The following is a 14,888-nucleotide window of genomic DNA, read 5'->3' on the forward strand; positions in this document are numbered from 1 at the left end:
TTTTAATATGTATATATATATATATATATATATATATATATATATTTATTTATTAGGCATCAATTTGATTAGTATAATCTCTAATGGTCAAGGCCTAATCCCACATTCCTAACTCCTACGTCGTCTCTAAATTTGTCTCATGCCCTCATTTAAACTCTAGCCCAATATTCAATTTTTTTCATGATCAAAACATAAGTCTCTAAATCTATGTTTTAAAAAATTTGTAATACTTAATAATTACTAAATTATAATTTCTAAAATAACTTCAAATTTTTATGTTATAAAATAGAGTGTTCTATCAGATGGAAATATATATATACACATTAAGAATGGGAATGACGATTATCCGTGACCAACCACAAATTACTTTATCTGAATCGTCATATATCCGCAATTTAAATAAGTCGGATATGAATTGTAATATTCTCACCCGACAATCTATCTAATTCACCATAGATTATCGAACCCAATCTGTTTTGTAAGTCTAATTGTTTCACAAGTATTCCCATTCCCAAATTATCTACACCATCATCCCAAAGGGTGAAAAAATATTCCTATTTACTGTGAAAGAAAATATTAGAAAAGCAAAACAAATAATTAGGGCAAATAAAAAAAAAATTAAACGACTTTTAATACTAATTGGTTTGCTAAATATTTTATTTTATTATTTTTACTGATTGTATATATTAAAGAATAATTTTTATCTTTATGTTCTCAAATACTGGTTAAATTTTCTTTCCCCAATTTTCTAATTTAATGCGAGAAAAGGAAAAAGTAATAAAAAATATCATATATATATGTATATATAAACAAAAAAAAAAAAATTGCATTAGAATTGACACATTTTCTTTTCATATTTTTCTTTCCTTCATTCAGGCCGGGGGAAAAAAACCATAAAGATTACCTTCATCAGCAGAATATACACAAACTAATTTCAGCAAAACCTGATCAGAAATTTGGAAGTAGTTTCACTGAAATCATCCAAGCAAAAATCCCATCTAAAAGTCCAACCATTTATCGTAGTAAGCACAGGTGATTGGAGATATAATCCCGTCAGGTGTACACATACTTATCTGAGGACAAACCCCACATGGAATGGAAGCCATGGCCCCTAACATTGCCTCCCCTGCAGGGCCTCCTTTCCTTGTGCACCTGTAACATCGTGTTCCGATTGGTATACGCTCAAAATCTCCATAGCCAGTACTCTTCTCCTCTGTGATCTCATTTTCCAAAACCAAAACATTCACTATCTCCGCAATTTGCTGCATCGTACACTCTGCCTTAAAGACACCTGACCTCTTAATCGAGTTCGATATGTCCTCCAAAGTGGCAAGCTTCAGCTTCTGTATGTGCTTATAACATAGATCTCTAAGAATCTTTATGAAATCTGTGTCGAGTTTACCGTCTACGTACCATGCACCACCAACGATTTCTGCTGATGGTTCAAACTCTGCTGCCATGTAATGTTTTCTCGCTTTGTTTTGGATGTTTACTACCTCTTTTATGAGTTTCTTGGTCTGGAGTGACCTCAGGGACTTGGTAACCACACTGTCTGGGAACTGTGTTTCTCGTTTCAGGTCTCTTGTCCAGATTCCCATGTCTTTCTTGCTTCGGATCACATCATACAGGCGACGTTCATCATTTGATAGAGTTTGGGATGGTGCATTTGACTCCTGCCGCTTCCGTTTCAGGGATGAAGACCCTTGTGATAGACTCATTCCTAAGAAACAAATATTATGCATAAGAAACCAGTCTCATCTTGATTCTCTTGCAAGGTATATTTGAAAGTTCATATTACATAAATTTGAGCAGAATATGATACAAATCATACCAGCTCCTACAACACTTAATTTTTCCATATAAAACTGACAATATTAACAACCTCCGCTGTTTGGCTATTTAAAAAAGACAAATGCAGCAACAAAAAAAATGACATTGTCGCAAAATTCTGTGAGGCCTTGTGATTCAGGATATGTACAGCACCCACAAATTGAAAACACACGCACACACATATAGGGGAAAAAAGGCAGAGAATCCCAACATAATATTGGCACTACTATTACAGATGGATATACTAATAATGCTACTAACAGTTGGCTCACACGTGTACACACACAACATGCAAAAATCACACCTAGAATAGCAATAACTCAGGGTCAACAGTAATATGAATCTACATTGGCACAAAATATCACGAAAGGATATCTCATGCACCAAGTCTTAAGAAATGGTTCTCCTGGACCTTCTACCATTTATACTCCAACAACATTTGACGAAAATCTAAAGAATCAGAATAATTCTATTATCCAAGAAGAAGGATATTAAAGTCAATGGATTAGAGTTTAACATGAAGATACATTACAGCACAATTCAAGGTAATGCAAATGTAATCCCATAACGCATGGCATTTGCTTAAAGGATACAATTAATTATAGCACTTTGAACCTTCAATCAAAAATTTAATGGATAAATTTTTATTTTTATTTTGGAAATTTCATGATTAAGGGTTATGACTGAAATATTTACACAAACTGAAGAGATATTAACATGAAAATTCAATGCAAAGGTGTGCATCTGCAAATTATCAATAAATCAAAATGCAGGTGGAAAATTGAAAAATGCCTTAAAACATCTGTGGTTTTAGGACCCAAACCACCATGTAAAAATTCAGCCCAAGTCATGATTGCTTAATTCCCTCACCCACTTAGGCAGGGCTAAACTACTACCACAGAGAATTACAAATTAATTTCAACAGGAAATGAGATTGAGTTTTCAATGCAAAACAACACTACCCGCTGGCTTTTGGAGTCTTAAATTAATGATCTTCTGCCCAAGTCCCACCCAGTTCACAACTTTCTCCAGCTGGCTAGGATAGTTATATTCAACTCAAACAATAGCAGCACTGCAGCAGCAACCACAAGTTTCAATAAGTGGGCTGATGAGGATTGTTTTATCAGTGCACTGAAATTATTGTGAGAAAATTAATGTTAGATTCAAGAACTATAAGACAGACATAAGGTCCACCTTTTCAATTAATTAATCTATGGCAGATAATAGGTTCAACTGTTCAAGTTTCAAGTGCAAACTCTTCTTCGCCTTTTGATCATCAATCTAGAGATTATATGCTCTTTTTCAGTTAAACCAGATACGAAGTGTGACAATTGCATGAAAATAGGCTCATGTATAAGCAAATACTTAAGTTTGGTACGTGGAGCAAGCTTAGCTAGGCTGGAGACAATTAATTATAAAACATGAAATGCTTCTCATTTCTCTCTCTATTTCTCGTCCAGAGTTTTGCTAATGCAATTACAGATACAATACAGCAAAACAAATTCTTATATTTTGATCCTCATCAAAGGCCAATTGCAGTAAACCAATTAATCGCAAATCCTCAAGAGAAAAATGACACGTTTCAACAACATTGCATAGTTTTTAAACTGACTAATACAATAGCTGAATAAAAATGACAATACCAGAAACTGAAATGACTAATTTATCTTCAAATGTGTCAATTAAGGATTAGCCCCTCAACTTTTTTTTTCTCCAGTTCATACTCAAAATTGGAGTTGAATCATATCTTTAGTAAATTTACCATACTCTCCTTATGTACTGAAAACATTCATAAATAAATATATCATAATTTGATGTCATATATATAATTTTAAATTTTAAATTTAATTTTGCAGCATCTGTGTTATATAGTATCACACAAGTTCCTACATACTCCCTAGTCGAACTGAAAAGCTGTAGTGAGATTGGTCACTTCCCACACATTATTTATTTCTGTGTCATTTGTTTGTCTTAATCTATTTCATTTGCTCTTTTGACTCCTTTCCACCACAAAATTCCAATTCCAAACACAGGCTAGGGGCTTGGGTCACACTCATCAGATCCCAGCGGAGCCACAAAACTTGTCGAATCCCAGTCCACACAAATTCACAGCTTGGGGGCTCTACTGGGCTTCAACATCTCAATGGGGATGGCTCTCTGAAATGAGATTATTGACCTTTATCTTGCAATTTTATGGTGTGATTCAGTTCACCTAATTACTATCAATTAATTGGTCTTTAACTAATCCTAAGGTCCATGGAATCAATAGTCCATAGATTATGTACCAAAGCCAAGTTCGAGAGCACAATTGTGCGAAGGGAAGGTACTAGCACACCTGTCCTTTCAAATGGTACTATGATATATATGGAATGTTCAAACATTAATCAAGCAAAGACTTCAAACTACATTTTTAATTAGGTTACCTTCCTTTGAGTATCATTCCACTCTATGACCATCAGGTATCCCGTTACCTTCCTTTAAGTATCATTCCACTCTATAACCATCAGGCATCCCGTTAAACACGCAAGGCTTCTATCACCTCGAGAATCCTCAAAGAAAGTTATCACACCACTTTTGGTTTTCGCCATTAGATAATTAATTAGGGTGTTTTTATCTTTCATTCAATTCAATACATTCATAATTCCCAAAAGAACTTTTATATTCACATCAAAAAGTCATTCAAGCATGCTAATCATCAAAACATATTTCAAAGATTAAGTGTCTCATATGGCACATGAAGCAATGAATCAAGTGAACATGAAATGAGCCAAATAGGGCACACATACACAAACAAACCAAATTATACATCAATCATCATTCAATGGGTACCAAATGGCACTAATGATGGACCCCAATTCATTCAACATGCTCATGAGGAACCTAAACACAATTTTATGTACAAAATGGGAAACCCTAATTTGACTTTTAATCCTTTTCTTATTCTTCATTTTTTTTTTTTTTTTGTGTTTTTGGAACACTTTGGAAAATCAAATATATGAAGCAAAAGATTGGACAATAACTAGGAAAATTTTATATTTTATTTACCCTTTTTTTGTATTTTTTTGGATTTTTCATTAATTAATAACAAATAAAAACAATAAAAAAATTCTATAAATAAATCAAGTTAAATAAAAAATTGAAAATAGAACTAAGACTTAAACTCTAAAAAAAAAAAAAACGGAACACAAAACCATTATTTATTTAAAAGAAAAAAAATAAAATTAAGGAAAATGTTTTTTTTTTATTAAAAAATCAAATAAAGATAAAAAAAATAAAAAATAAAATGGAAAATATAAATAAAAAAATTATGATTTTCCCCTATTTTTTGAGAATTTATTGCAAAATAAAATCATTTGAAAATTAATTTTTAAAGTTTAAAATAGAAATAAAAAATAAAAATAAAATGGAAAAGGAAAAACTGGTCTGATTGGTCTAAGTGGACTGGCTGGCCAGTCCATGCCACTCAAAAAGAAACACATGTATTTTCGTGAAAATAACAAACACGCACGCCCCGTCGCTCTAGTCGTCTTCTTTGGCCCTCTGAGGTTCTCGTCAGAACCCTAGCAGCTGCAGCTCCTTATTGCCGTCTTCTCTGGTTCTCCGATGCTGGAAACACCACATCGTGGCCTTTGTTCAGCCCCTTGGACTCCTCTGAACATCGTGGAAGCCACAATTTTGTCCAGAACCTGCCGAAAAATGTTTGTTCAGTCTGAACTCATCGTCATCGGCAATAATGGAGGCCACTCTCTTTCTCGGCCACCCAGAGGGTGTTACAACCCTTTTTTGCCTTCTTTACGACCCTTAGAACACTCTTTGACTCCCTAAAACCCACAAAGCCATCCATACACGTGAAAACCTACCTAAACTAATCCCTCCTCTTTGATTCTCTCTCCCCTCTTTTCCTTCCTCTTTTCTTCATTTTTCTCTGTACTTTTCAGTATTTCAAACTCTACCACAACGGCTTAACCTAGTCTACCACCCCAGATTCGCATACAAGACTAAACAAACTTCCAAACAATGATCTCAAACACAAATAAAATCAAACTTTTGATGCGGTCATGACCTTTTTTGCAATTTTAGAACACAACTTAGAGTTCCATCTCGGGCATAGAATAAAGATCACAACTTAAACATGCATGGAACAAAGAAAAAGTTTTTGCATGAAATATAAGAAGCTTCAAAGTAATCCATAACTTACAAGCCCAAAAAGTTCAAGAATATATTCATGGAGTCCATGTAGGATAGGAGGCATACCTTGTCTTCTTCAAAGATTTAGAAATCCCTAAGTGATCTACAATTTGAATCTTCAAATTTTGATCTTCAATGAAGTATTCATCAAGAAAGCTTAAGGAATGGAGGAAACCCTAAGCTTGAAGGCAGGTGTCTTCCTTCTCTCTCTCTCTCTCTCTCTCTCTCTCTAGAGTACAGTGAAATAAGGTGTTGTCCTAACTCTCCTATTACTAAAATGCCCCTTAGAGCGGAAAAGACTTCTCTCCTTGTCCGGACAAGGCAACCTCCAACCCTTATCCTCAATTAAAACTCCAATAAAACAAGGATAACACCCAATTCCAACTAAAAAGCACCTCAAAACAGAAAATTGAAGCTCCGAAGTGCCTCGGACTAACAACTTGCACACTGAAACACCAGAACGGGGAAAAGGACTTTATTTATATGCTCTAGACTCAAACTCACCCCTCATGCTCAATTATCAAAAGATATTTGCAATTTTTGGCCAAATTGACCTTGGACAAAATAGGGTATCAACAAAAATATAAATTATTTAATAATTGTTTTCTGCCATAATTTTCATAGGAATAATTTGGGAAACATCGATCAAAAAACATTAGCAGGGGAAGTAATGCATTTCAGGAAATAGGATACCTGAAATACCTTAATAGAGCGGAAAGCAATGCATTTTGGGAAATGTGATGCAGAAATTTGTGTTAACAACTCTTGAGCAAGTTGGACAATATGCAAATAATCCAGAATTCTTCACATCATTCCTGACACCAATGCATCATCTAGGACGGGGAACATACTCTTAATAAATTTAGAATATCATTTAAGAAATTTTCTTAACACTAAGGCACAATAGCTCAAGCAACAGATCAAATCATTGCAGGAATGACTAACATATTGTAGCAGTCACTGATCCTATTACACTGGTAATAAAATAAAAACAGCTATGGTAGGCACACGGGGTTTCTATTATACTCATAGCATGTAACTGCACAAATTCTGTGTTCTTTCCATACAACAAATTATATGCTCAAGCAAACAAGTTTGCAAGAACTTCTTTTCATCCAACAATGAAGTATGTGCCAACATGCAAGAGCTACAAGATCAAATTACATCATTAACATGTAATTGAGAGATCCAAGTTGCTTCTGTCACACTTTAGAATGATAGAATCAATCTTTTTTAGCCCAATGCACTTTAATTCTAATAAAATTTTAAGAAATGTGAGGATCATTTCATTATAGAAGAATAAGTATTTGGCAAAACTGTATGGCCAGCAAAGCGGAAACCAATCAGGCCTATACTGACGAAAAGGTTTGTGAAATTTAAAGTAGCGCCAATTGGATGAACCAACTTGGTCCACCACTGTAACCCATAACAAGCAGGGCACCACAAGCACAGAGCAATTAATCCAACTCCTACACAATGCCATCTGACCTGCTAGTTAAAAACAGATACTAAGACACTGCTTGTGAAACTTCAAACTGGATTAATAGCATTTTCTGTTCTAGCCCAATCTTGTTCGGAATAAACACTCTCCAGCAAATTGCCATTTTCAGGGAAAAATTTTCAAACTACCTCAAAACAATGTATCTGAAAGGGAATACAAAATTTGAATACTTAACATTCACACCTAAAATAAATATTTAAATATCTACTTAAATTGCCAACTTAAATTATCCAAGTATCGGTGTTTATTTGTGGACAGAAGGATGTACTAATAAAATAAGTCATATCATTTTTCAAGATTTAAAACTTTTCACCTTCAATAAGCAAAGTTAGGGCATTTGCCTCCTCGAGAAACTTGAAATAAATTTTCCTCTACGGAAAATATAAAAATCATTCATGTCCCAGAGACCAAAAAAATGAAGTAAATACAGAAAAATTCTTCTAATAAGAAAAATAATAGTAGCATTTCAACAGAAGTTAATAGAAGAATAACAACAATAGACAAACAATGCTAGAAGGTGAAATGGTCAACGATGAACATCAACACATGATTGAAAACAACAACATAATGAAAATAGAAAAAAAAAAAAAAAACAGAACTAAAAGTCAAAGACGCATATATTCAAGCAGAATCTGAGAGCAAACGTGTGGATTCAAGTGGAGCTGGAATGAAGTCCTAGAAAAAGAAATTGAACCGAGAAAGAGAGAAATCAAGATCTAGAGATAGTATGCATTTTGAATGAACTTGATATGGGGACCAGTAACCACCATCTATGTAGCAGCCAGCAGGAAGCTGCAGAGAAGCTCATCCACGAGGACGGCTATGAAGAAAGAAAGGGAAGGAACACGGGTATGATCTATCAGGGCTGGGAGGAGGGGTTGGGCACATAACTGAACAATTACCTTGAACCACTAACTGAATTAAATTTTTGACGCACCAAAAAAGTGAACTGAAATTGAACATTTTAAAGAGTTGACTGCCAATTTTTTGGCCAAATATCCAACAGTTAATCAAACCAATTAGCTTAAAAATCTATATATTTCAAAATATAAAATTTTTAAATACCAAGTTGGCAAGCTTGGAGCAAGTAACTCCGCTTGTGATGCACTTAATGTACTATCCTTTCACACACAACCGGTATCAAGCCTGGGTAAAGGAGAAGAATTGCATTAGGTAGCTACCAACCAATGTAAAACTTGTCAGATCACTATGATATGCTTCCTTACCGATTATTCCTGGGGCATCCCCTACTAGCAATGCATTGCACTTATACAACCCAGTTTTAACAAAAAGTGAACAAGGATAGACTAGGTTGTCACCCCAAAGCAACGCGCCATGTCGGTGCTTAGGTGCAGTGTCAAATATGGGAAAGATCCTACATCATTCAGGATATGGGCGGTAAAGAAGTTAGTTCAAAAGACTAAGATTAGATTAGCAACTTGGAATATAGGAACACTTGCGGGTAAAAACATGGAAATTGTGGACACAATGATTAGAAGAAAAATTATTCTAATTTGCCTTCAAGAAACTAAGTAGGTGGGGAAAAAAGCTAGAGAAACTAAAAGATTAAGATTTGAACTTTGATACACTAGGAAAAAAAAAACTTAAAGAATTGAATAAGAATTATTGTAGACAAAAACTTAAAAGATAGGGTGGTAAATATCAAAAGAGTAGGATATAGAACTATAAAAGTGAAGATGGTCTTAAGCCCAGAGATAATAAATGTCATTAGTGCTTATGCTCCTCAAGTAGGCTTAGCTGAAAACCTTAGGAAACAATTTCGGAAAGATATGATAGTATTATACAAGACATATTAGGGATTAAGAAAATATTCATAAGAGCATATCTGAATGGACATGTTGGAAAGGATACATGGAAGATATGGATATGTAGACAATAATAAGCCTGGGGAGATGATCTTAGACTTCGCCATATCATACGATTTTATTACAACAAATACTTGCTTTAAGAAGAGAGAAGAACACTTAATAACCTTCAAAAGTAGACAAAATTAAAATCAAATATATTTTTTTCTTAACTAAGAGGGTAGATCGTTTATCGTTTAAGGATTGTAAAGTTATCTCAAGTGAAAGCTTAACCACACAACATAAAGTTTTAGTGTTAGATACATGAATTAAAAAATGGGATAAAATAAACTAGTGTAAGAGAACTAGGTGGTGAAACCTAAAGGGAGAAAATATAATAAAAATTAAAAATAAAATTATCAAAGATGGCGATTGGACTATAGAGGATGGTGTAGACAAACACTATTTGGAGTAGGATAATTAGCTCTATAAAAAGAAAAAAATAGCAAAAGAGATTTAGATGAATCAAGAGGGAGAATCTCGAATAGCAAAGAAATTTGGTAGTAAGATCAAAATGTCCAAAAAGTTGTAAAGACAAAAAGAATTTGGTATAAAACATAACAAAAATGTAGAAACATGAAAAATTTTGGAAAGTATAAAAGGCAAGAAAAGATGCAAAAAATGTTGTTAGATAAGCTAAACATAGATCATTTAATAATTTGTATGCGAGATTAGATACAAAAGAAGGGGAAAGAGACAAATTTAACCTTGCTAGAGTTAGAGAAAGAAAGAATAAGGATTTAAGTAATGCAAAATGTATAAAAAGTGAAGATGATATTGTCTTGGTTAAGGAAGAAGACATAAAAGAAAGATGACAAAATTACTTAGTAAACTATTTAATGAAAATCAAGTAAAAGACTTAAACTTAGAATTGAAAAATGAGGAAAAAACAAAAAACATGAGATTTTTGCACAAGATTAGAGTTAACGAAGTTAAGTTTATACTAAAAAGATGAAAAATGGAAAAACTATAGGACCAGATAACATCCTAATTGAAGTTTGGAAATTCTTAAGTGATAACAGACTTATATGGTTAACTGATTTATTTAACACAATTATAAAAACTAAGAAAATGCTAGATGAATGGAGGAAAAATACTTTAATATCTATATACAAAAATAAAGGAGATATTCAAAATTGTAATAACTATGATTGAATTAAACTTATGAGTTATACAATGAAATTGTGTGAAAGGTAGCTGAACAAAGGTTAAGTCTAATAACGAAGGTCTCAGAAAATAAATTTGATTTTATACCTGGGAGATCTACTATAAAAGTTATATATCTTTTAAGAAGATTAATGAAAAAAATTAAGGAAAAGAAGAGGGACTTGCATATGGTATTTAGTGACTTAGAGAAAGTGTATGATAGGGTACCTAGGCAAGTTCTATGGTAGGTTTTAGGAAAAAAAAAGGGTGTATGTAGTAGGCATACTGATGTCATTAAAGATATGTATGGTGGATTAATGACTAGTGTTAGGACTATAGGAGGAGAGATAAGAGAATTTCCAATCACAATGGGTGTACATCAAGGATCTACTTTGCACACTTATATTTTTGCTTTAGCGATGGATGAATTGACTAGGAGTATCCAAAATGAGGTTCCACAATATATATTGTTTGCACATGATATTTTCTTGATTGATGAAACTAAGGGTAGAGTGAAATCTTAGCTAAAATTTTGGAGACAAATTTTAGAATATAGAGGATTTAGGATAAGTAGAAAACTATAAATAAGACAAAATATATGAAATGTAATTTTAGTAATAGTACGAGGAATATTGCAGACAAAGTTAAACTTGATAATGAAGAAATCAATAGCACTAGTAGATTTCGATACCTTGGATGTATTATGCAAGCTGAAGGAGAATTTGAAAAAGAAGTAATATATGGAGTTAAAGAAGGTTGAGTAAAATGGAGAAGCGCTTTGAGTGTGTTTTGTGATTGTAAAATACCCTTAAAATTAAAAGGGAAGTTTTATAGAACTGTTGCAAGACCAACTATGATATATGAATCAAAATGTTGGGCGACTAAGAAACAACATATCTAAAAAGTAAAAATTGGCAAGATGAGAATGTTTAAATGAATGAATAGTAAATCGCTAAAAGATAAATTAAGAAATGAACATATTTGTGGTAAGTTAGACCTTACTTCTGTAGAAGATAAGATAAGAGTGGGGTGACTCATATGGTTTGGCACTTGCAACGTAGGTAACATAGTACGCTAGTGAGCAAGAGTGATTTAGTTAATGTGAAGGGCAGTAGAAGGGGTAGGAGTAGACCTAAAATAACTTGAAATGAGATAGTGAGTAAGGATTTAATAGCCCTAAAATTGTCGAAGTAAATTGTCCATAATCACATAAATTGATGAAAAAGAATTCATGTAATCGATTCCACCTAGTGAGACTTAAGGCTTAATTTTTTGTTGTTGTTGTTGTTGTTGTTGTTGCAAGCTTGGAGCAAACTGGCAAGATCCTTAGTAAGATTAGGGAAATAGTCTGACCATGAACTAATTGACTATAAATAGGGGTGCAACCGGTTCAGTTTGGTCAGTTTTGAGTAAAATTGCACATCTAAACTGAAATATCCAGTTTTTGAAACATAGAAACTAAACCAAACCAATAGCATGTGTAAAACCAAACCTATATTTGGTTCATTTTGGTTCTTTCTGGTTGATTTGGGCAATGAGCCTCAATTTTTGCCAACTGAACATAAAAAATAGGCATTAAGTTATGCCAATTTAACAAGAAAGTTTGCTCAATGGATCTCCTAAGAATTAGATTATTGAAATAACTATTGATTATGTCTTAGATTAATGAACTAACTAAAAAAATTAGATTAATCATTTTAATTTAATCAAGTAATTGACACAATCCATTCTAGTGAGTTGTTAAAAAAAAACGAAAAAATTCTATTAATTGCATTCATTAGAAAATACAAAATTAGGTAGATGGAGCAATAAATGCCAAATGGTTCTATTAACTGGTAAGTATGTTGAATACTTGAATTCAATTATGGACAAACCCCAACGTCCCAAACAAGAAAAAAAAGTCCATACTCCGTACATCAATAGTCGTTTTTAATATGAATTTGTATTTCTGTACTCCTCTTTCAGAAAAGTAAACATATTCAATACATTTCATACTGCTATACATGCTATAACAAATTATATGCTATAACAAAAGTCGTATTACCACAAAGATCAAGCTGATTTTATATTTCTACAGTCCTTTCTTACTTTCAGGTTTTATTTTTTATTTAATTTCCTTTCCTAGATGATTAGAAGACTTCGAACACAACCACAAAAGAAGTCCCTGTCCCTCAAAAATCAAGATAAGAGGGAGAAAAAGAAAAAGAAAAATCAGCATTACCTGTGAAGCACTGGAACCGTGGAGTCGTGCGCTGGGGCTGCTGTGGGTTGCGCGGAGCACAGGAACCGTGTACGTCGCAGGGTTGCCGTGGATTGTCGTCTTGTTGCGGTGGGTAGCGGGCGGAGCAGTCTGTGCAGGCCGGCAGACCGCCGTAGAGGGCCGTAGGCGTGCCGCTGCACTGCTGCAAGGGAATTTCCCTTTCCTAGGGTTTCAGTGGGGTGGAGAGGAGAGGCGAGGACTGAGGAGAGGACTAACCGCTGGCGCGTTTGGCATTGATGTCTGATGCCTCTCGGTATCGAACACCATTAACAATGAAAATTTATTTTAATATGATTAAAAAATAAAAACATTTAAGTTTTTGTAATAAACAAAATTAAATTTTTGAATACTCGATGAAAATTTATCTTAATACGCTTAAAATTAGAAATATTTAAAATTTTAAAATAAAAAAATTTAAAATTTTGATAATGTTGTGAATGGTGGATGTCACCATCCATCTCCCTCTTGTTCCCATCTTGGATGTCACCATCCATATACTTACCTCATCTCCCTCTTCTTCCATTATTATTATTATTATTATAGAGAGAGAAAAAAAAAAAAAAAAAAAGTAGTGTAGAGTGCAAAATATTGAGCTTGCAGAAAATAAAGAAAAAAGAAATATGAGAGAAAAGAGAAAGTGAGATATTTTATAAGGTAAGAAGTTGAAATATTTGTACAAAAGTCAGGTACATTTTGTAATTCCTCTTAAAATAGTGGATTTTAGATCTCATCCATCCATGGAGTAGGTATAAACCGAATCATGTAAATCCGGTCTCACTTTTCTTTATTATTTATTTTTATTTTATTTTACTTGTGTTCATTACTTTCTAATTATTCACGTCTATTTATTTCTGTATTATTTTATAACACGTTATCAATACGAAACTCTACCCAACTGTTATATTTATATATATACCGCTTTAATGGACGATTTTATTTTTGTTTATTAATACCACCTTAATGACTAGTTTTATTTCTATACTCTCTCTCTCTCTCTTTATATATATATATATATATATATATATATATATATATTACCAATCTCCAGAAGAAATGGTAAAATAGTCCTCCTAAAGAGGCTATATATTTAATCTCCCGAAGAAATAGTAATCGTTTACCTCTTAAAGAGGGTATATTTTTAATCTCCTAAAAATATATATATATATATATATTATATTACTATATCTGTATTATTTCAGTTAGTATGTTTCGCTTTTCTAAATCACTTTATTATTGTTAATTTATTCAGATGTCGAGCCTAAGCAAAGTTGAGTTTGTTCCCCTTAACATCAAAGGCAACAATTGTCTCTCATGGATTCTTGATGTAGAAATCCATTTGAATGCAATAAACTTAGAAAATACAATATTAGATGGAAATACCGCATCCCAGCAAGATTGCGCTAAAGCCATGATCTTTATTCGACATCATTTAGAAGAAGAATTAAAAACGGAATACCTCGCTGTTAGAGATCCACTCGTCCTATGAAGAAATTTAAAAGATAGGTTTGACCATCAAAAAACAGTGATTTTACCAAAAGGTCGATATGAATGGTTGCACTTAAGGTTGCAAGATTTTAAAACTGTTTGCGAATATAACTCAACTTTACATAAAATTAGCTTGAAGCTAAAGTTATGAATAGAAAATATTACTGATGAAGACATGTTAGAAAAAACTTTTACTATTTTCCATCCCACTAATGTGTTCTTACAGCAACAATATAGGGAAAGTAAATTTACTAAATTTTCTGAACTTATATCATGTCTTCTTGTTGCTGAACAAAATAACGATCTTTTGATGAGAAATCACCAAACCCGTCCAACTAGTTCAACTCCATTCCCTGAAGTGAATGTAAACACATCTCGTGGTCGAGGGCGAGGCCGCAGGAATGGTCATGGATATGGTTGTGGCCGTGGTCAAAATAATTACTAGCATCGACGTGAGGTAACAAACCCCCAGAAGAAGGCAAATGATCAAAATCAGCGACCCAAACACTATGAAACTAAATGTCACAGATGCGGAAGAAAAGGTCATTGGTCGCGTACCTGTCGTACACCTAGACACTTGGTGGATTTATACCAAACATCCATAAAAGAAAAG

The 14,888-nt window shown here is 33.3% G+C and overlaps 1 protein-coding gene across 4 annotated transcripts; it reads right to left on the reverse strand.

Moving 5' to 3' along the window:
* Window positions 1–843: 843 nt before the first annotated feature.
* On the reverse strand, window positions 844–13,251 carry LOC131157647 (probable DNA-directed RNA polymerase III subunit rpc6). Of its 4 annotated transcripts, none has more exons than XM_058111955.1 (3): window positions 12,752–13,251; window positions 2,793–2,961; window positions 844–1,720 (listed from the first exon to the last, which is right to left on the reverse strand). In XM_058111955.1, the coding sequence occupies exon 3, from the start codon at window positions 1,716–1,718 to the stop codon at window positions 999–1,001; it is 720 nt and encodes a 239-aa protein (XP_057967938.1). In that variant the 5' UTR covers window positions 1,719–1,720; window positions 2,793–2,961; window positions 12,752–13,251; the 3' UTR covers window positions 844–998. The 4 variants fall into 4 exon arrangements, with proteins under 4 accessions (XP_057967938.1, XP_057967937.1, XP_057967936.1 ...); XM_058111954.1 differs by having other exon boundaries at window positions 2,793–2,902; window positions 12,752–13,114; XM_058111953.1 differs by lacking the exon at window positions 2,793–2,961 and having other exon boundaries at window positions 12,752–13,152.
* Between the last annotated feature and the right edge of the window lie 1,637 nt (window positions 13,252–14,888).

The sequence above is a fragment of the Malania oleifera genome, chromosome 6, assembly GCF_029873635.1.
Source record: "Malania oleifera isolate guangnan ecotype guangnan chromosome 6, ASM2987363v1, whole genome shotgun sequence".
Taxonomy (NCBI): Eukaryota; Viridiplantae; Streptophyta; class Magnoliopsida; order Santalales; family Ximeniaceae; genus Malania; species Malania oleifera.

Coding starts and splice junctions, on each gene's coding strand:
- LOC131157647 (XM_058111956.1), bottom strand. CDS start 1,742: ATGCATAATATTTGTTTCTTAGGAATGAGTCTATCACAAGGGTCTTCA.